Source organism: Rhipicephalus sanguineus, chromosome 5 (assembly GCF_013339695.2).
Source record: "Rhipicephalus sanguineus isolate Rsan-2018 chromosome 5, BIME_Rsan_1.4, whole genome shotgun sequence".
Lineage (NCBI taxonomy): Eukaryota > Metazoa > Arthropoda > Arachnida > Ixodida > Ixodidae > Rhipicephalus > Rhipicephalus sanguineus.
In genome coordinates, this window is record NC_051180.1 from 17,469,406 (window position 1) to 17,491,478 (window position 22,073).

The 22,073-nt window shown below is 47.7% G+C and overlaps 2 protein-coding genes across 4 annotated transcripts in view; one reads left to right on the forward strand and one right to left on the reverse strand.

Moving 5' to 3' along the window:
* LOC119393304 (uncharacterized) overlaps nt 1-3,795 on the forward strand; it is a 113,090-nt gene extending 109,295 nt beyond the window's left edge. For both annotated transcript variants that reach the window (XM_049416197.1, XM_037660247.2), the window contains exons 2-3: nt 1,559-1,712; nt 2,103-3,795. In XM_049416197.1, coding sequence (XP_049272154.1) covers nt 1,661-1,712; nt 2,103-2,776 — 726 coding nt within the window. In that variant the 5' untranslated portion in view covers nt 1,559-1,660 and the 3' untranslated portion in view covers nt 2,777-3,795. The remainder of the gene's footprint in view (nt 1-1,558; nt 1,713-2,102) is intronic.
* Nucleotides 3,796-5,760: 1,965 nt separating this feature from the next.
* The window catches only part of LOC119393302 (serine proteinase stubble), a 47,067-nt gene continuing 30,754 nt past the window's right edge, over nt 5,761-22,073 (reverse strand). The window contains exons 2-8 of one of the 2 annotated variants that reach the window (XM_037660245.2): nt 15,699-15,826; nt 10,689-10,859; nt 9,805-9,881; nt 8,520-8,620; nt 7,650-7,918; nt 7,064-7,221; nt 5,761-6,552 (exon numbers count right to left, since the gene is read on the reverse strand). In XM_037660245.2, the coding sequence (XP_037516173.1) occupies nt 6,394-6,552; nt 7,064-7,221; nt 7,650-7,918; nt 8,520-8,620; nt 9,805-9,881; nt 10,689-10,859; nt 15,699-15,825 (1,062 nt within the window). In that variant the 5' untranslated portion in view covers nt 15,826 and the 3' untranslated portion in view covers nt 5,761-6,393. Of the gene's footprint in view, nt 6,553-7,063; nt 7,222-7,649; nt 7,919-8,519; nt 8,621-9,804; nt 9,882-10,688; nt 10,860-15,554; nt 15,827-22,073 lie in introns of both variants that reach the window. The other variant, XM_037660243.2, reaches the window with a different exon arrangement.

Here is a 22,073-nt window from a genome sequence, read left to right on the forward strand (position 1 = left end):
TGGATGTGTTTGTTCAGTGACACTTATTTTCATTATGTATACGCTAACTTGCGCACGTCACGCGCTGTGATTGGCGGCGTTATATGGGCGCGAAGCCGTGGAAGATTTAAACCGAGTAATTCGGATCTCCGCCTTGCGCATGTCTAATGACTGTATCAGAAGGCAGAATTTTACGCCATTTACTGGCATGATTCGGTATGAAAATTTCGTATTGGTTCGGCCTCTGAATTAAACCCCTTTCCTACCTACGCGCCAAGGGCGTAGTAAGAAATTTTTTTGTGCAGGAGGGTGTGGGGGAGGGGTTAAACCACCCTTTATCTATGTTTGTGCGTGCGTTTGTGTGTGTGTGCGTGTATGCACAGACATAAAATCATCGAAAGTAACTGCTGTGAAAGTTCACTTCGTTGAGCTTTCGTGTAGTCTTTGTGCCGTCAAATCACGCTTATTTGCGAAGCAAATATCCTTAAAAAGTGAGAAACTTCATTTATCACCGTCAGTGATTCGATCTAGCAACTTGCAATGTTACAACCTGCAGTGTAACTAAATCACTGGACTTAACGGCAGATGAACCAGAACACTCGGTGCTGAACTCGCAACAAACCTTCAATGGCTAGACATGCATATCCTTCCGTGAACCCCAAGTATGGTATGGTATGAATAACTTTATTGGGGTCCTGAGGATTCAGTCCGGGACTGATGCGGGCCGCTCCCACGTCGGAACAGAGAGCCCAAGCCACTCTGCCGCCACACGGGCCCTCTGGACAGCCCTGAGTGGCCGCGCCAAATTTTCGCCTGCCTCCCCGCCCCTTGTATAAAAATTCTGGCGCCGCCCCTCTAGAACCCTTATGTCATGTCGCACATTGCTTTCAATCTTCGATTACAGATATAGCGAACTTGCCACAGCTAGCACAGCTCCAGAAACGCTGTCGGCCATCATGTATCGCGATATCTCGCGACAGTGAATCCGGACATCGTCTAATTTCGCAGTGTCATATTCACCTTCGTGTCAGCTCTTATTGGTCATTAGTGCTGCCTCTCCGACTGGCTTATAAAGGCGTCATTACTGAATTTGCCAATGCTGAGAATAGCATCTTATCTGGGAAAGTGGTCGCCCGAGAATATCGCCTAAGGTTTGTACATTCTCGGATGTATGCGGACGCCAGCAATTATTCGAGAATGAAAAGTGCATTCATGCGCCTGTAGCGGACGCAGGTAACCCATGAGACATTGACGCCTGACGTCTGTGCTCTCCATTGTCTCCTTGATTTCAGTGTTGCTTCCATTTATGGGTACTCCTAAATCCTGCATAGTACTCGCAGTTTATCGCTATGTACCACGTGACAATACCTTCAAATTTCGCTTACATTCTAGCCTTTTCGAAGATAGTTTGTTAATTTATAGGGGCCTTCTTTGAAACCTACATGTCGTGTGAGTTATTTCACGCTGTTTTTGGTTTTACTATGTTGAAGAAGGAGATCATGTGTTGGTAATCTGAGCGCTCGCACTCATTATCATATGAGCCGTGGTTGTTTAAACTTTGCTCGTTGAACACTTTCAGAAACAATTTCCTTGGACCTCGGCCGCGACGAAAGGACTGATCTTGTTTTTTCGGGACCATGAGAACTTGTACAATCCGGAACACAAATTGTACAAAAACCGAATGCTTCGTGACAAGCATTTGAACGCTATTTCTGCGATCATTGGTTGCACGCGTGAGTAACACGTTGTTCCTACTTTTTTTTTGGAGCGGAGGACGGGTCGGAGGGGGTCCGCAAAAAAACATTTGATTGCGATTTCTCTGAATATAGTAACTCGTTTTAAATCAGTCAATCAAACGTAGTCAATGGTCAATGAAAACCAAGGAAACCATAAAATAAATTTATTTTTTTATTTAATAGAAACGACAAAGGGGAGATTAGAGTGGACGCAAAAGCTTTTGACTTGTGGGATCTGAACTCACCTTTTCGTATTATACCTATGATGTGTAATACGAAGTGAATGATGTGATGACAGGATACGATGCATGACTGTCATGGCATTCAGTCATAATTGTGCTCGTCGTGGAAACTCGCTCTTTATTCCTTTTTCGTTCTTTCTTTCAGCCGAGGAAGCGAAAGCGCGGTTTCGAAACCTGCGAACGTACTTCTTCCGGGAGAACCATAAGGTAACAGCTTCGAAGTCTTCCGAAGCTGGTAGCTCCTGCGGAGAGCCTTACTGCTCCCAGTGGGAGTTTTTCGATGACCTGACGTTCCTGCGCAGTTGCCACCACCCTCGAAGTAACACCGACGCCACTGGGCCCGGTGGCACTGCTCAAGGAAGCGACGAGACTGATCTCATAATGGCGAACGACGAAGCCTGTAGTAACGACGCTGACGCTGACGCCGTTGCCGTTGAAATTGGCGATAGCGGGGGAGAGTCCGGAGTTCCGCCGGAAGGCGACGCGTACGGCGGCGAGGGTGCGAACGCCGCAGAAGTTTTAGCCGTACTCTCGCAGGAGCCGCCCCTGAAAAAATGGCGGAGGCAGTTCGAGGTGGCGGAGAACTTCAGAAGAGAGGAACCTCAGCAATCGGTGCCGCCCAGTCGGCAGGACTCGACCAGTGATAGCTCCAAGGACGAGAATTACTACTTCGCCATGATGATTGCTCAGGAGCTTCGTCTCCTGGAGCCGATGAAGAGGGACATGCTGAAACTCAGGTTGTTTGAGGCGGTGCTGCAGGCAAAGCATAATGTCATGTTTGAGCGGCCAGCTTCTTCTGCCTTAAACCCACACGGCTGATCGGTGCTGGGGGCCATAATATTGGTCGTCACGCTGTTTATGCGATGCGCTCTTTTGTTGGGCCACTTTTCATAGAAAGGATGTTTGTACATGGTTTCGTTTTCCCCCTTACTTTTGTATAGTACAGATAGACATGAAGCTGCTGGTTGTACTTCAGCATAAACATTTTGTCAGCACTGCTTCAGTGCTGAGGCCACTATGTGTTTGACTTTCCTTGAACAGTAGAACCCAGCTGATACGTTTTTCGCGGGTCCGTGAAAATAAATCGTAAGAGCCGGGAAACGGGAAAAAAATGAGAAATTAGAGTTGTGATGTGAAGCACACAATTTTATATCAAACCTTTCGCTTGAAGAAATCGTGCAGCGTCGCCTGGCGCATTTTCTCACGCCCATCAGTACAAGGCATCTGTCAAGCACCTGCAGTGCCATGTGGCTTTTAGCCTCGTCACTGCGCGCAAATCTCCGCAACAAATCCAGCGCTGTTACAGCCGACGAAGCTGCTGGCTCCGCCAATGCGTAGGAGGCGCTGGCTCCGCAAACAGGATGACTCCGGGCTACAAGCGCTAATCTCGAAGTCCGTACTTTTGTTAAATAGATCAAAACCAATTTTTAGCACTCATGCATGTCATAGACATGCATTGTTCAGATGAAAAATACAGATCTCGGAGGTCGCGTTTCTGGTGGCGGAACATAAATATTCATCATAGTTGTCGCTCTCACTGCTACTGGCGGCCAATTCGATCGTCAAGCCACCAAGCGTACCAAGCCAAGCCATGTGAAAAGTCAACGTGGCCGCCTGGGCCGTCTTGGAGGGCCGGTTCGCAACGTACAATGCGGGAACGGTTCCACACTCGCGACGTTACAGCGAGGTTCCCAATGCATGGGATCCTACGGGAGCTATGCCGGGGCCAGCCGAAAATGACGTAACAGCCAGGAAAACGCAGTACCCGGGAACGTAACAGCGGGGCTCTGTATACATGTATACATGTGCCTCCGAACTCCCTCTATAAGCAGGTACCAGACAAGTGCAGATTAAGGAAAACCAGCAATGCGTGCAAAAAACACAAATAAAAGAAGACACGCGTAAGTAAGAACATATTGCCTTCGTCCCGTCTTCACATACGTTGCTATTTCCTTACGCGTTAAACGTAAACCTCCCAATTCATGCCTTGTCGCAGCAAGAGATACTTCGGTTCGTGCTCCAGTTATTAAACTGCACCAAAAATTAACGCGGTTTCCGGCACCCTTCAGCAAATCAGCAATACATGCCCTTAGGATGTGGACGCTCTGAGACTGAGGTTGGCCGACACGTTCTCCAAGTACCTGCACTATACTCTGATACCTCTTTATGCAGCACATATCGTGACGAAACTTGTGCTCACTAGTTGTCACATAAAAGCCGCAAGAACACAAAAGAAACCCACTTTAAAGCCAAAATTCATTTTTATATATAAACGCGAAAGCGACAAATCAGAAGCATTTCAAAACAATTTTATTTACAACCAGGAAGCACGGATAAGTCGCTTGTTACGACAAACAAGCGCCGATTTTATGTCTTGCCGTGTCGACACATGGACTAACCGTTACATCACGAAGCTGAGCCAGCGTCAAGAGTTACAGGCAAGAAATCGCGTTAAGCACGGACAAAAAAAAAATCAATTCGGTAAATCGCGACACGGAGCGGTTATTGGACGCTTTCAATGTCTAGTAATTATGCGAGAGTGGTTTGTACAATGGCATCTGATGAAGAATTTGACATAACCCGTCGTTCTTTGGCACGTCTTAGAAAGTTACGGACATCAGCGGCCGCATACGATTTCGGCAGACCGACGTAACGCGGGCGATATTTTTTTTTTACTTTGCTTAACCGTTTCTACATGACATAGACCATAACCAACGTGCCATGTACCTGACAACTGCAGTAACGACAGAAAGCTTCTGAACTGCGCGGCGAGGACTTAAACAGTACCGTCTTTTCGTTGCTATTGCCAAATATGCGTTGGCTGTGTGTACTTGTGCTGTCTGTGTCTCTTACTAAAATTGCCGTCAATATCGCTCGAGTATATATGAGTTCATGCATTTCACTTGCGTTTACTGGCCTGCTTTCGATAAGAAATATGCGTTTTTACTGTAAAGAATCAAATCGATCTTTGAAAGTTTTCAGAACAAGGCTCCTCCTCTCCTGAATTCGCAATGTGCATAATTTCTCATATTCCTGGTACGGATGTTTGCGTGCATTTGAGAGAGATTGTAACGATTCCCTCAAAGACCGCGCTTATTATTTTTTTTACTGTGTTCGGAAAGTGTGGGAGCGCTCTGTTGGGACCGCTAACGAATTTAGACGCAACGACCCTGCAAAATACGAAAATAACCTTGTGATACAACTTCATTTTTCTCTGCCGCGCTGGTGTGTTTTGGCATGCAACTTAAAAACAAAGCATTCCCCCAGAAAACGGGAATACTAACAACCTAAGACGCGAAGAGTGCCACAACATGTAAACGCAATATTTTCATAAGAAGCCGCACAGTATATTCAGGGAACGAGTCCGTATAAGCCCGTGACCCACAAACAAGTCCACTGTCCTTTAGACGATGCTTGTCCTGGCACGCGAAGCACTACTACGAAAAAAAAAAAAAAGAAGGAAAGAGAGACGATCACTGCACACAAATTTTGTACAGAACTGTACACGAAAAAAATCGCGGCGCCCATTGTCTTCGCAACAATACAGTCCTCGGGCTGCCACGCAGGATACGTAATTGAAAAAGTGCTGTACACCTAAAACAGCCAACAATTTTTACAAGTTCGCCAAGGCGCCAAAAAGACACGTGTCAACTGCCAGTGTTGCCCGAGAGCACTTGACGCAGCACTATTCTCTTGCACTGTCTTGAGCATTCAGGTCCCATCATCAGTGGGTTCATAGAAGTCACACTTTCGAAATACATCTGTTCCGTTTGCAGGGACGCTGAATATTGGCGTGAACTACCCGACTCTGAACTGACAGCCTCGTTACAATGGGTGGGCTTCGTACCAAGGAAGCTTCGAGGGCTATATTCATACGAGTCAGATCCTTCTCGCGGCTTCGCATCCTGCTACTTATGAAATTCGAAGGCTGACAACACATCCAGTGCTCAACGACCTTCTTGTTGTAACCTGAGATGTTACAGCTGGGTTGGATTTCTCGTAATGCTGTGTATCATGGCTAACCTGAGATTTTAATGTGGTCAAGTTTGCAAGCATTTGTCCAGCTGCGAATGATTATTAGCCCTTAAAATAGTGGGGGCTGTACTTGGTCTCAGATTACGTATTTTGTTATGAACCCTGTAATAGGTGGCTTGTCTTACACACAGCTACAGTTAATCCCTAGCCTACGAGGATTTATGCCGTAATTCAGTTTGATGACTTGTCGAAATTCCGCCGATTTTATCTCGCAGAAAACCGCCAAGGTGTCCCGTAAAGACTTAATCAGTGCTTGACTTTGTCGCACCCACGACATTTTTAGGCATTTTGCAATACTATCACAGCCACTGTCAGCGGTCGCGCGCACTGTACCACAGAAACACTATAAAGGGGCTGCGCTGGTCGGGGCAGGAATCACTTCACGCCCTTCGACGGAGCTCTCAGTTGTTGACGTAAATGTTGACCCAGTCGACGTACTCCGAGACCCGCGTGTAAACACCGGGTAGAGAAGGTAGCGCGCACTGGACTCCCCACGAGACGAGACCGATGAGGTAGACGCGGTCATTCTTCTTGAACGTCAGCGGACCGCCCGAGTCACCCTGTCGGAGTAAGCAAAGATAGATGAAAATGACGTCGGTATATATGCACGGAGGAATGAGCATTACAGATCACAAGTGACACATTGACAGTCAGCTCAAGTCAGCTCAAGACGTTATCGTGTCACGGTAAGTTTCAGTGTTTTCCACCGCCGCGACCAACGCACGTCCTACCAAAAAGAAAACGGGTTTGCAACGGCATCGCGTGCCTGCCAGTTAACTGTCTGGATCCGAGACTGTCTGAATCTTTACCATTTACAGACTTCGGTCATGAATAGTGAGTGAGTGAAACAACTTTATTGAGGAAACCCGCGGATTGAAGCCTGGGCCTATAGACCGTGCCAGGGGCGGTGGAGAGACCCTGTCTCCCAGCCGCCTCTCAGGCTCGCTGGATGGCGCATTGTTGTTCTTGCAGATCTGAGCTGATGAGCGTCCTTTAATTTTGCCCGCTGCGACAACCGCGCACCACACGAAGCGACGTATTTATCAAAGCTTCTGACATGCCAGTTCTTACCTGACACGAATCTCTTCCGCCGTCCTTGTAGCCGGCGCAAAGCATCGTGTCGTAGATCTGCTCCTTGCGTCCCTTGTCCTTGAACCACGTCCGGCACTTTTCATTCTCCAGCACCTCCACGCTCACTTTTTGCAGGACGTTCGGTATGTAGGACTGCCCTGCAAGCGGTGTAGCAGGAGTAACAAGAGTTCTTTCATTGGCCCCTGCCACCTTATAACTGCTAAGTGAAGCAAGGTCTGCTTGCGTAATCTCTGCTTATTGACTCATTTACCGATTAACGGCTTAAAGCAACACTGGGGCTATGTGAACGCGGTAGTGGAGGACTAGATTGATGTTGGCAGTGTGGTGTTCTTTGGTGCGCGTCGAAAGCTATGTATGTACAAAGGCGTTTTGCACGTGGTTTCGGCCACATCCAAATGTGGCTGTCATGGCTAGGGCTCGAACCTGCGACCTCGAGCTCAGCATGCTGACCTGCCGACATTGCTACATTACACGATGTTGCATGTAGACACCAACTTGATGAACCACATACACCGTGCGCCTGTTTTTGTTTCTGTATAGTGTAGAGCATGTTACAAGCACGTACCGTACTTGAGCCTTCCCCAGCCGGAGACGGTGGCGAATCCGCCCGTGAAGTTCTCCCCCTTGCTGGGGAGGCAGATGGGGATGATGTGCTCGCGGAATACGACCGGGTGCGACAACTCGAGCAGCGCTATGTCGTTCTTGAAGTTGCGCCTGTCGAAGCCCTCGTTGACGACCTTGCGCCGAACCGTGTACTCCTCGTGCGGGTAGCGCTCCGCCGTGTCCCGGATGCTGTGCTCACCCAGGCGGACGCGGAGGTTTGACGCAGGCGTCCTAATGAAGGAAACGTTTCAGACAGTCTCTTTGTGGCGGCACTTCACGTATACATATCATGATGGAAGAAGTCCTATTTGTGGCTGAGTAGGAGTAAGCGTAACATTCGAACTTATCCATATTCAATGAACTCGCAGTGTCAGAGAGAGAGAAGGAAAGGAAGTGATTCCGAAAAGGAGGTATCAAAAGCGAGAACGTAGAAAGTTGGTGATACAAGTCTGCCCACAAAACTCCACGGCAGCTGCCCCGCTGTTTCTGTTCTTCAAGATATCGTCCTCGAGAGGCACCGATATTAAAATAACTTCGCTTCCGCGTGACGTCAAGGGAATATGAGAACGTAATTGACTGACGCGTCAATTCGAATTGCCAAAGTTCGACAGCGTTATCCATCGAAATCTTATGAACATCGTCAGCGACCGCATAGTCGCCTCCTAGTTACATTTTCTGTATAGTTCGTGGACAAAAAACTATGAACAGTTTCTTTAATTTTTAGTCCTGAGGACGCCACAGCCAAAGGAGCATCGTTTTCAAAGGGTATGTTCGGAGGCCTCGTAATAGCATTGCAACCACTACATATAGCGTTTTCATCCGCAGCGTTTACCTGTCGACGCAGTGCGCTGCTGTGAGCACCCAACGCTCATGCACCAGAGCACCTCCGCAGGAGATCTTTTGTGACAGGAAGCTCCTCTTCACGACAGCCGCCTGAATTAAAAAAAAAAAGGAACAACAACGTAAATGCATATTTCAGGGCTACGGTTGTTGGGAAAATACCAGCGAAGCGAAAAAGTGGTGGGATTCGCACGGCACAGGATCATTCGCGATAGTGCACGCGAACGTTTCGGAGAGGTCAGCGAACATCACGGACGATTGCGTCTAAACGTCGAAGAAATTGTGAGCTGGGCTGGTTCGGCGTCATTTCCGACGAGCAGTAATGACGCTTTTTTTTTTCTTCGTTAGTTTCTGAATTGGAACCTTCTATTTTTGCGAGCGTGTTGTAACGTAACTTCTCCATTTTTAAACGTAAAGTAGTGCACTGAGGTTGTTCTAAATCTCTTCGGCCTTTTACGCGGTGCAGAATCTCGTTACAATTGGCCTTTATTGCTCTTCCACCACATCATCTGCTGACCGAGTAAATCGACAGAAAAAGGGTCATTGACCGATATACAGACGTTCACACTTATGTTTAGCGCTCTCTGGAGAACAAAGAAAGAGCATTATAGTACAACAGCTATTATGTTCGCCGTACCGAGTTTATTACCATTATGTCGTACCGTACCGAGCGTTCTTGTGGCTTGCACTGCTCATGAGCATTCTATTTTAAACCGGTCAGCAATGCACTGATGTCAGTTTCTTTGTATAGCAGCGCACCAATCTAGCGCTCTATACGGAAGTGCGTATGACGAATGCACTGTTTGTGCAGCCACGCCCATAGTACATTGCACGTATTGCCGAGTCAGTCGTGCAACCGATGAGCACAGCAAGCGTCTTGCGTGAGAAAGGTTCGCTCCCCCCCCCCCCTCGCGTTTTTCCGTTTAACGATATATGTCCCATGGCTCGCAAGCATGTTCTTTAATTTCCGAGAAATGAAAGTACGTTTTAAGATCGTTGAGCGCGGAGAGGTTTTATCTTTCCTGGAACGCCTTGGCACATTCGCACTAGAACATATCAATGCTAATGAATATTATGTGTGAAAATGAACAATGAGGTGTTGACATGACGAACATGTGCGCTGAGATTGCGGACCATTTCCGATATCCTCCTTCCAAGTGAGGCGTCGATGTGTCAGTGACAATGGCAAAGTCGGGGTCGAAAAGAATGTATATGCTGTTAGTGCTCTGAATGATTTATTGCGTCTTGATGAGCACAATAATCAAGTCATCGCTTACCTGCCATGGCTGCTGACCAAACTTAGCGTTTTCGCCACCAACCACTTTGGAATTGCGCAGATAGGTTTTGCCGCACACTGAAACGAAGTTGGAATGTGATAAACATACAGAAGGCAAGCAGGTAAAGTCGGCTTAAAACAACGCCGTGCCAGCTTTGCATAGTGGGCATCATAACTTCATAGGCACTGTTTAAAATCAGCATATGCAAAAACGAGTCATTATTACACATTTGAGCTCACAATGATAACGCACTTGTACAAGCTGAACAGCCGCTTTAGCAGTTTCCTCAAGGATAATAAACAGTCGGGGATGATAACCTGATGATAAGCGAACATAAATTACAGACACGGGCCTAAAGCAAACTAAATATTGCCGCACGCTTCTTAACGTACGTCCTTGAAAATGCACTTGACCACACAATTCACGTATGCGCTAAAATGCGCACTGAGTTTGTTTTACTATTTCTTTTGCGCAAATCTCGAGCTTTCTTAGGTCACGGCAAAAACAAAAGAAAAACATCATGTCAATAATAAATTTATATGATTTATATGATATAATAAATTTATATGAACTTGGCACTGCGCGTCTCGAAGACGCCCTACAACCTTTTCAATTAACACGGGCTCACTCAAATGAACACAAAAAATAATAGTAATAAAACAAAAAGGTCTACATATACTCCGCGAATACTCAGAAATTGCATCGATTTTTGAACAAGCGTATCGGGTCGAGTTGGTAGCAAGTTGCTAAACCTAGCAACTTATCGCATGACTTAAGCCCTGTAGCTTTCGCCCCGTTGCACGGTGTTAACGAGGTTTAACGCGGTGAAGGTATGCAGATCATTATCAGTAGCACTGAGTTTGAGATGTTTCGGCAGATCTTACAGGCGTCCTTGACCATGCCGGCCTTGGACGGCTCGGCGTTCCTTGGGACACAGCAACTCCAGATGACGCCTCCGTTGCACAAGTCGACGGGCCTTTTGCCTTGGATCCAACAGCTGATGCCGAGGCCGCACGAGTAGGCGTTGCCGCGGTAGAAGCACTTCTGCGGGAACGCTGCTCACGGTGGTAGTCCAATATAGAGAACAGGAGGGAGGGGAGTGAGGAAGAGAGAGAGGGGGGGGGTGGTAGTGAGGAAGGAAGACAGGAAGGGAGCAAAGAAGAAACGGGCAGTTAGAGCCAGCCTCGCTCCAATGTAACCATCTATGACACAGAGCAAACAGACACACGACTCAGATGCTTTCTGGTGTAGTCTTCACGGCGCGTGCATAACTTATAGGCGACTCTCTAGCATGTACTTTGTTAAATGTACTCAAGAGCTGTAGCTTCGAATGATAAGCATGACAGGTGAGGGGCGCCACTTGGGTAAGTTATGAGAAATGCCAAATAAATAGCCTTCGCCCGTGAAGTGCGACTTGCTGCACCGTCCTTTCGCACTCTTCAGCTATGAATAATACTTTAGGTAACGAATACCTCCAGCAAGCCAGTCACTCATCACCCCGTCTACAGAAATTCCTACATTGCCCTCTTGCATACTCGTAATGTAGCTGCTATGTTGTACTTTTGTACTTGTGTACTATACAAGAATCTGGTTAATATGCAGTACCTGCAGTGTAAGAAACAAACAGAACGTTGCTCGAAAGTGCTGTAATTTATACAACATGTACTTGCCACCCTTACTTGACGTGCTTTGTTATTCTTCGACTGGTTTAAGCGACCGCTTGTAGGCGTCCAATGGACAGACACATATGTACCCTGACAGTGCTTTCTTCCCTCTTCCTTCTTTTAATCCTTTCATTCCTTTCCCCCAGTGTAGGGTAGCAAACCGGACGCGCGTCTGGTTGTCCTCCCTGCTTTTCATTCATTTTCTTCCTCCTCCTCCTTTGGAAATAAAAAAAAAAACGCCAGGCCTGCGCTGAAACCGCAGCGCAGTCACAGCGAAAGCTGGAAGAGCGGCGTTTCTAGAGCACATTGTACGCTCTCGTGGGGCTACTAATACAAGTACTCTAGCAAGGTACCCACTACGCCATAAATCACAATTTGTGTGAAGTTGGGAAGCACCTAGTAAGCCATTATTCTTAATTCTGCGGAGAAGCGAGGCACCAGCTACACGTCTTTAAGGCATTACGTGCACTTTGTTGACGCGACGACTGATGACGATGAAGAATTTTGGCTCAGCCCTTTGTAATGGGTTGGAAGCTTTAAACAGCCCACCAGTTATGCAATTTGCATTGGGTGACGCCCGGTCGCTATTTCCCTCTCCCGCAATGCTGTATAACATACGTTGACGTGGGGGCGAGAGGCGGGGGCGGGGGGGCGAAGGACTTTACTGAGACCCCGAGGAAATGGATCATGCGCTTATGGGCTTCCTTGGCAAGCAATACAAGTGCACCTGCAAGGAACCCACTACGCTATAAATCATCGTAATTTTTTAGAAGTAGGGAAGCAGGCACTATGCCATTTTTCGTCATTCTACGGAGAGCCGTGGTACCTGCTAAACGCATGTCAGGCATTATGCGCACTTTGTTGATGCTGTGCCTGATGACGATGAAGAATTATGGCGGAGCCCTTTGTAATGGGTTGGAAGCATTCAACAACCCACTCGTTGCGCTATTCGCATTGTGTGACGCCTGGTTACAGAATTCGCGTTGTGCGACGCTTGGTGCTTATTTTACTCTTCTACCACGCTATATTGGATATGTTAATGTGGTTCCTTCCCGACATGAAGCCTGTATAGGACGTTTTTGCAAAGCAGTTTCAAGCACAGGCATGGCTCAGAAGTTGAATACTGGGCTCCCACGCAGAGGGCCCAGGTTCGAACCTCGTTCCATCCTGGAATTTTTTTCTTATTTCGAGCGATAGTGGTTACGGACACCGGCGGCGGCGGCGGCGGACAACTACGGCAACAAAAACGGCCGCTGAAATGATATCATAACAGCTTTCGCTGTAAAAGGAAACAGCAAACAATATTCCAGAATCGAACAAAATAATACTTCTATTTTACCTTCGAACCAGCTGTGGTAGGCTAGCGGCTATAGTGCTGCATTGCTATATGCACGGCCGCGGGTTCGATTCCAGGCCTAGGCTGCCGCATTTCTATGGGGGCTAAATGCAGATTCACCCGTGTATGTTAATTGCCCGTTAATTAACCCAGGCGGTCACACTTCTTTCGGAGACACCACTGCGGTGGGTATTATAATCACATCGCAGTTTTGACACGTAAAACTCCAGGGCCTAAATTCACAAATTCTCTTTTGTAAGAGCGTTTTCCAATTGGTCAGCCGGCTTCGCTAATGATATGTCTCGCATCGCGATTACACAAACATTTAGCGTAAGACGTTTTTGTGAATACTGGCCGAGAACTTTTTCTATACCTTCGGCCAATTTATAAACATATTCATTTATTATTTACTCCTGCACTCTGAGTAGCTATATAGTTAAGTTCATCTGGAGAATGAAATATTCCGTCATAGTTCTGGTTGTATATACAATGTAGTAGTCTTCACACTTTCAGACAAACATAGCGAAGGTACTAATAAAGGTACAGTTTTGGAAGTCGTTGAAACGCAAGGAAAAACTGCGCAAAAAAGTATATCGCGACTTTGCGTGTCCTTCCATCTAAAGGTTGAACGTCTTAGATACGTCTGTAAATTGTTTTTGTGGAGACGCCTTTGATACTATTGAGCATTCTGAGCTGGGGCTCTGTTGCACGCTTGCAGAGCTTAGCATTTATTTTTTTACAGCGAAAGCTGTTATGAGATCACAAGGGCCGTTTTTGGGGCAGTAGTTGTCCGCCGCCGCCGCCGCCGGTGTCAGTAACCACTGTCTCTCGAAATAAGTAAATTCCAGAACGGAACGAGGTTCGAACCTGGGCCCTCTGCATGGGAGCCCAGTTTTCTACCTCAGAGCCACGCCGGTGCTTGAAACTACTTTGCAAAAAGACCCTATACAAACTTAATGTCGGGAAGGCACCACATTAACATATGTAATGTAGCGTGGTAGAAGAGTGAAATAACAACCAAGTGTCACACAACGTGAATTCTGTAACCAGGCGTCACACAATGCGAACTGCGCAACGAGTGGGTTGTTGAATGCTTCCATCCCATTACAAAGGGCTCTGTCATAATTCTTCATCGTCATCAGCCACAGCATCAACAAAGTGCACATAATGCCTTACTGGTGTTTAGCAGGTACCGCGGTTCTGCGCAGAATGACGAAAAATTGCATAGTGGGGCTGCTTCCCTACTTCACAAAAATTATGATGATTTATAGCGTAGTGAGTTCCTCGCAAGTGCACTTCTATTGGTTGCCAAGGAAGCCCATAAGGCTCCCATGATCCATTTCCTCAGGGTCAATTCACTCTTTCTATCTCTTTCTCACGTTAGCGTATGTTATAAAGCGTGGTGGGAGAGTGAAATAACGACCGGGCGTCACACACTGCGATTTACGTAACTAGTGAGTCTTTTAAAGCTTCCAACCCATTACAAAAGGCTCAGCCATCATTCTTCATCGCCATAAACTGTCGCATCAACAAAATGCACATAATGCCTTACAGATGGTACCTCGCTTCTCCGCAGAATGGCGAGTAATGTCGTGGTGGGTGCTTCCCAACTTCACAATAATTATGTGGCGTAGTGGGTACGTTGCTAGTGTAGTTGTATTAGTAGCCACAAGAGAGTTTATAACGGGCTCTAGAAATGCCGCTCTTCGAGCTTTCGCTGTGACTGTGCTGCGCTTTCCGTGCAGGCCTGGCGTTTTTCTTTTTTCTTTCTCTCGGGTGTGGGCAACATTTAGGGGACTAAACTTCGGGCAAGTTTGTGTGAAGGGTGGGCACGCGTCACAACCATCGATCATTCAACGCAAAGTTGGGAATCTGGGACAAAGGTGCCTAATACATGGGGAGCAACTTATGCGCATCCTCTGAGGTACTCGGAACCTAACATGGAAAAATGTAAACTGCGCAAGCTACGGTTCGGGGCTTTGAACGAAAGGAAGGGAATTTTTCCGAGGGGCTTGTTTATATGTTACACACAACCTGATGAATCGAACAGACAGTTAGGCCAGGGAAAGCACACAAGGCGTTAATTGTTGTCTTTAACTGTAGTGTATTAATTGTGACGTGAATTGAAATGAATTGAAGTGGACGAAAAATCACCCCTTCAGTCTGTGGGATCTGAACCACAACCTTCGAATTACTCGTCCGATGCTGTGTCAATTGAGCTATGACGGAAGGCTCTTTCTCGTCCACTTCGTTGGGTATTTCTGTGCGTGTAATCCCTGGGAGTGCTAGCCAGCGCCGCTCGTAGCCCATGGGCGGCGAATTCGAACGTTGTGGGATCTGAACCACAACCTTCGAATTACTCGTCCGATGCTGTGTCAATTGAGCTATGACGGAAGGCTCTTTCTCGTCCACTTCGTTGGGTATTTCTGTGCGTGTAATCCCTGGGAGTGCTAGCCAGCGCCGCTCGTAGCCCATGGGCGGCGAATTCGAACGTTGTGGGTTCAGATCCCACCAACGGAGGCGATTTTTTTCGTCCACTTCAATTCACTTCAATTTAAGCCACAATTAGTACACTATAGTTAAAGACAGCAATTAACGTCTTCTATGGTTTCCCTGGCCTAATTGTCTGTGCGGTTCATTTGGGTGTGGGGACTTTGTATTATTACACGGCGGGGCAGGTGGCAGGTAAGTGTTTCAGGGTATAGGGGAGGAGCTGGGCAGGTTCATGCACGCATCTTAGCAAAACTCACACAAAATATATCGCGCCACGTTGATGATATTGGTAAGCGTTTGGACATCGACCGCCTTGCCGCGGGGCTGCGCCGCCGTCATGGGGTGTGGGGAGATCCAGGGATTGTCGAACGGACCGCCGGTCAGGTGCCAGGCGCTGTTACCTTGGCGCAAGAGGCCCTCGTGGCTGCCCGCTTGCACGGTGGCCAGCCACAGCGCCGCCAGTGCCGCAGTCGCTGCCACAGCCGCCGTCAGCGATGACGTCGCGGCCGTCCGGCGCCCCGGGCACATACTGTGGAGAGAAGGGGGCGAAAACGTGGTGTCAGGGAATGGAGTTTCACTATTGCATAAGTGACAACAGTTGCGCGGGGACTTCTAAAAGCACGCTTAAAGGGGTACTGACACAAAAAAATGTACCGTGTTAGTCATAACACGGTACATTGTTCGCTGCAGCGTGCGACAGATAATTAATTACAGGTTCCTCATTACCGACCGGTCTCAGTTTCGGTTTGAGAGAGCTCCAAAAAACGACAAACCGCCGGGTGCAACTATCACCACCTAGCGTGTGCGACGCTCGACCACGTCAGCACGCAACACTGTGACGCACATCCGCGCGGTCCTCATCAAGAAGTCCTTTCAAACTGGAAATGGGAAAGCAGTGTCGCCAAACAGAACCCTGGCTCCCGCTTAGTGCGCCTCACAGGAGCTGTTTGGGGTAACATTGGCTGTGTTTCCTCGACGAATTGTTTCCATGAAACAATTCGTCGAGTGAAGAAGGCAAACTCTGACTCGAATACGTATTTAGACTTACAGCAGCGCACAATCGTGATGTCTGTACTAAGAACGACAATCCCTCCAGCATGCCCATCACACCGTCTATTATTCCGCCATCAAGGCCACGCTGCCGCAAATAGAGGAAGCCCTGAAACATTATCGCTCAATTCCGCAGAAATCACTTGTTCAATCTTCTCGCTTCACTACCCGCATCGTAATTAATTGCCGTCCGTCGAAAAGACATGCATGATTTCCGCGTTATCTGTTGGTTCATTTGAATACGAACATGAAACAAACTCGCATAGCGTGCCATACACATTTTCCCTTTATTTATTGTATACGTATAGAGAAATCGTAGTGTTTGTAACAGGCTCAGGTTTTCTTATTTCCCGCATAGGAGTGCATGTGCTAGAGCAGTTTAGTAACATTACTTGAAATTTATAATGCGTTAGAGTTATGTGAAACTAACCGCTACAAATGATGTTTAAGAATTTTTACCCGTAACGCAACTGTAACTTTTTTATTCTTTCTTCTAAGGTTATAGCCCAGTCAATTCCAGAGGGGCGAGCGCTTTTCGAGCATTGTTAATGCTTGTTGGTTGGCTAGTTGGTTTTGAAGCATTGTAGCGAAAAACAGCGCAAGAAGACAGGGACGGAAAGAGGCACGCACACGATCGCTCGTGTATGTGCCCCTTTCTGTCCCTGTGCTGTTTTTCGTTACAATGTTTCGGGCATTACTGTAACCACGCGGCATTCTTTCAATGCTGTTCACATTCACTCAGTTAAAGGCCCTGACACAAAAATTTTCGGTTGTCGTTTTTTTTTTGCGTCAAATGAAAGGCCAAGTCCTCGAGAGCCTAGAAAATGTTGTTCTAAGCGTGAGTGTATCATGAAGAAGTAATTCAAGTATGCTTTAAAAGCTAATTTTGGTTTCTACTGTACCCTGACGTCACAACACGGTATGAGCTTCTCGTCACATGCTCGCTCATGATGTCGTGGCGTTTCCACAGCCGCTCCGCTCCCTGGCTTCGTTAGTGGCGCACAAGCAGCCATTTTGAATGTTTTGATACCTGACGTCATCACAACTAGCCGTACTGGTGCGCGAAGCCACCAGAACTGACACTGTAGCTTGACGTCATGATAGTGTTGATGTAAGTAGGTGCACCATGGTAAAATCGACTTTAATGCCGAAATAAGATATCTTATCAACGTTTACTGAGCGTCACACTTGCGCAGAGCCGACTCTGAATTCAGGACATTTGTATGGCAGAGTAAACCCGCTTTCGAAAACTGGTGTCAGTGCCCCTTTACGTAGTAGGGCACAGCAGTAAGCCATCATTCTTGAGCGTCGCAGTAAGTAAACGGCCGGAAAGGGCGGTATATGTACACATGAGAAACAGACAAGAAACCTATATTTTGAACCGTACACAAAAACGCTTCGTGCCAGAACGAGCGAACGATGCGCCTGCTGCTCAGCGTTTACTCAACAACCGGAAGCCTTTAATTTCCACATCGCACCTGCGGTCATTTCGTCATGACTTCAGTTTGCGCGAGCATCGTCACGATGCACCGTATACGCGGTCCTGCTGTGACAAGAGGCCTCGCTTCAGTTCACATCAACAACCCTTTGAAGGTGCATGCGGTGGCAGCCGCATCTTTGCGGAACGCTGCATGGTTCGCTTCGCTGAGCTCTTGAGTTCCCGTTGTCTCAGTGCGATGAACACAGCCTGCCGCTCCGCTCAACTGCGAGTTACAGTATTCGCCGCTACTGCACGAAGTATATATTCACGCATGCGACCAGGAAGTGTACATTAAACGGAACTGGTGGTGCAGTCCCCATGTAGGTGTGCTATTAACGGCTGTTGCCCACGCGAGGATGGTTGTTCCGGTACTCTGTTGTATCGCGCTGTTATTGCAGTGAAGAGCAAACAGCCCGAACAACGCAACAAAAACTTGGAGGACGTTTGAGCTTCGCCTTCAAGAGTAGAACGCGATAACCTAATTGGGTATCGCGCGCATCGCCTTCACAATTGCTACCCTCGCTTCGGTTCTCGGTGCATGCCCCAACCGCGTCGCAAGGAAACGAACGTCTGGGCGCGTAACATTAGCCGTTTTAAACTATATATCCTATAGAATGCCTACTCCAAGTACAGTTTCACAGCGCCCACTACGCCACAATTCTTTCTTTTGTGAATCAGCGAAGTGCCCACAACGCGTACGTAAGGCAACGCGCGAACCTAAGCAGCTGCTCACTTTTTGTATGCTTTTGCTGATGATGATGATGATTATGTATGAGCGCTTTGTAATGGGTGGTCCTTTAAAACACCCACTCGTTGCGCAATTCACATGCTTTGGAGCTGGGCGCGATTCTACACATCTGCCACGCAATATTACATGCGTTAAGGAGACTCCTCCCGCTCCATGACATTCATAGGGTTTTTTTCTGAAGCAATTTCAAACAATGGCGTGGCTCTGCGGTAGAACGCCTACTTTCCACTTAGACGGCCTGGGCTCCATTCTCACTCGAGCCGACGATTTTTATTATTTCTTTTAATTGTATCCTTCTCGATTTTTCGCTCACAACCAACGAAGCCGACACCGGAATTTCTGCGAAACGAGCTCTTTAACGCTATCGCGTTAAAAATGTTGTCGGTCCCTCGACTCGCGTCTACTCTCATTGAAATTTCAGGAAGTTACCTCGTTGGCCAATATTTTGCTGTCATTCCATGAATATAAAATAGAACCTGATTTACTTTGCCAACAGGTATTTTGCATTACAAGAATTTAAAGATAAGGTGCGTCAACATACAAACGTTAAAGCAAACATTAGTCCATGCGAATACTACCGGGAACAAAGCCCCCTTGCATGTTTTGCAGATTTTGCGCGGTCCTCGGTTACCAGAGACCTTCAAGTGGTTCCATGTAGTATACACACAGAGTTAACTCACAGCCGTTTATAAGTGGCACGATTACGAGCGAATTAAGGCTGTCACATTTTTCTAAACGACAGCAAGTGCATCCGCAATGTCTTTCTTTGTTTTGTGTAGAAGTTATTGATGAGGACGTCGGCATCCTCGTGACAAAGTTGTAATCAGCTGAATACCGGAAGATTTATATTCTCCTGGCGCTGAACATGAGGTGGAATAATGCGATGATTTTATGCCACTGATAATAATTTTGGCGCTTCGTTATTAACAACGCGTTTGTCTGCATCAGTTATCACTAGGATTGGCCTGTCCTGAATGATGGATGGTGATAATGGAATAAAAAATTACACCATCTCCCGCTAAAGGGGACCATGAGGCGATGCGAAGCCAGAGCACTTGCACGATCGCGTTTCGTTGGCGTTCGTTGGGCATGCTACCGACCTCGCGTCGTGGAACGCGAAGAGGGACGCTACGCGCGTCGTATCTTCCATCTAGCCCGGCCGTTAATTCTCACAGGGCGAGCGGGCAACGCGTTCGACAGGCGGGCGAGAGTGGGGCAGCGTAGGAGAGGAGGGAGAAGGGGAGGGGACGCGCATGCGCTCGAGCTCATCGCGGCGTTGCGCAGGAGAGAATTTCGGCATGTCTAGCCCGCGTTTCAGTGGAAGAGTTGAAAGGGGGAGGGGAGAGGAGTATGGGAGAGGGGGAGGGGAGAGGGAAAGTGGAGAGGGGAGGGAGGGGAGAGGGAAAGTGGAGAGGGGAGGGGAGAGGGAAAGTGGAGAGGGTGAGTGGAGAGGAGGTGTGTGGAGAGGGTATGCGCATGCGCAGTAAGGGTGGTCACGCCGCACACCACCACCACGACCACCACCACCACCGGATTGAGCTCCGCCTTAAGATACTTCGCATCTAAAATCGAGAGGAAGGAATCATCTTTAGATTACACGTGCCCATTCTTGTTTCACACAATACGCTATAGTAGTGAATCGTCGACAAATTACGATCGCGCCACAAGGAAAAAAAAGATAACTTACCCTTCCGAAAACGCAGCTTCTTGAAACAAAGGAGGCCGCGGATATTAGCGTGTCGACAACAGACGCATAGCGCCTCGCACGGCTAGAGCGCATATGCACGCACTTCGGACGGCGGAGATTCGATGACGCGCGCGGGGACGAAAACACTGCGTGGTCGGGACGTCGCCGTGCAAGGTGCGCAAACGCAGCTGCACACAGAGTCCTACATTTCCCTCTCGATTTTCCTGCTCTCTCTCTCTCTCTCTCATTTTTCCCCATACAACATTTCCCTTCTTCAAAGGGTAAGTAACCCGTTACAGTTCCTCTTGTGTGCTGGTCAGATGAAATTACTCGCTGTCCACAGTATAGCGGCCCGTTAACGACGCTACCCTTTGTTCGCTTTAGAGAGCGTAGAGAAGGAAGGAGACGATGGGGGACGGTTGTGGTGGTTATGGAAAGGAGGTTATTGGTGTAAGACTCCGTATTTAGCGGGGAAACCCCCAGAGCGAGTTGAGTGACCCCAGCGGGGCTTTCTCCGCGGATTACAACCGCGCAACTTGGAGGGAAGGGCGTGCGTGGAAGTCGGTCAGTGCGATCCGCTGTGTCGTTCACCCGCCGCCGCCGCCGTCCGCGCGGGGAAAACACGTCGTGTTCGCGGATGCAAGATTATCGGAAAGAGGACACACCGCTCGCTGTGTGGATTCAGAAAGTTGGCTGCGAGATAACGACGCGACTCTTTCTGTATATATATTGTTATTCTAACAGCGGAGCTCTTTAAAGGGACACTAAAGAGCAAAACGCTTTTTCTCATATTAGTAAAGTACTCTTTCACGATACCAAAAACACCACGCTTGCTTCGAGAAGACGCTTAGTAAGCGAGAAAACGCGCAGAAACAAAATGTGGGTGGCGACGCCACCTTGAAGTTTCCGCACCATTCGCCGTGACGTCACATGTTTTGACGGCGCCTACTAGGGACTACGTAGTTCCTAATCGGTAAAAATGAAGTACATTGTCCTCTGAGGGGACCATGAGCCTAACATACCAAGTTTGGGGTAATTTTGTTGAGCCAATCGAGTCAAAATACGATAAATACAATTTAAAATCCGTGACGTCACGCGGGAGATTTCGGCGCGAAATTTAAAAATGAAGTTTTGAACTTGATTTTTCTCCTCTATTAATAAACCCATGATGACGAAATTAACGACATTAGAGTTCTCAGAACACAATTTATCGATCTAAACTGATTCATTGTTTCTCTTTAGTGTCCCTTTAAGCTCGCCGTGAGTCCGTGATGGGTGAACAGAAACGATCCGTCATCATGAACCGCCACGCGCTCTCTTCGACCTTTTCGTCCTCCCTCTCGGAATGCGTGCGCCGATATGTCCGGCGTGGGATGCGAATGCAGTAGCTCTGATGGGCGAGCGAAAGAGTAGGGAGAAAGGGAGGGAGAGAAAGAAATAGAGAGAGAAAGGAAGAGATAGAAAGAAACAAAAGGAGAGAAATTCTTGGCGAAAAAAAATTTCTCGGTGAGGAGGGATTCGAACCCGCGTACCCTCGATCCGAAGGCGAGCATCGTAACCACACGGCTATCCATGCACGCTAGCAGAGCATAGCGTAGCCTTGTGTAGTATAGTATAGCAAGGGGGAGGGAAAGGGAAGTGAGAGTAAGGAGGTTATGAGGGAAAGGAGGAGAGAGAGGAAAGCATAGCGTATAAAGAATGATAAAAATATAAATAAAGAGAAAGAGAGGCAGAAAAAGAAAGAAAGATAGATAAATAGACAGAGAGATAAAAAGATAGAGAGAAAGAGAAGGAATAGAAAGAAAGAAAGA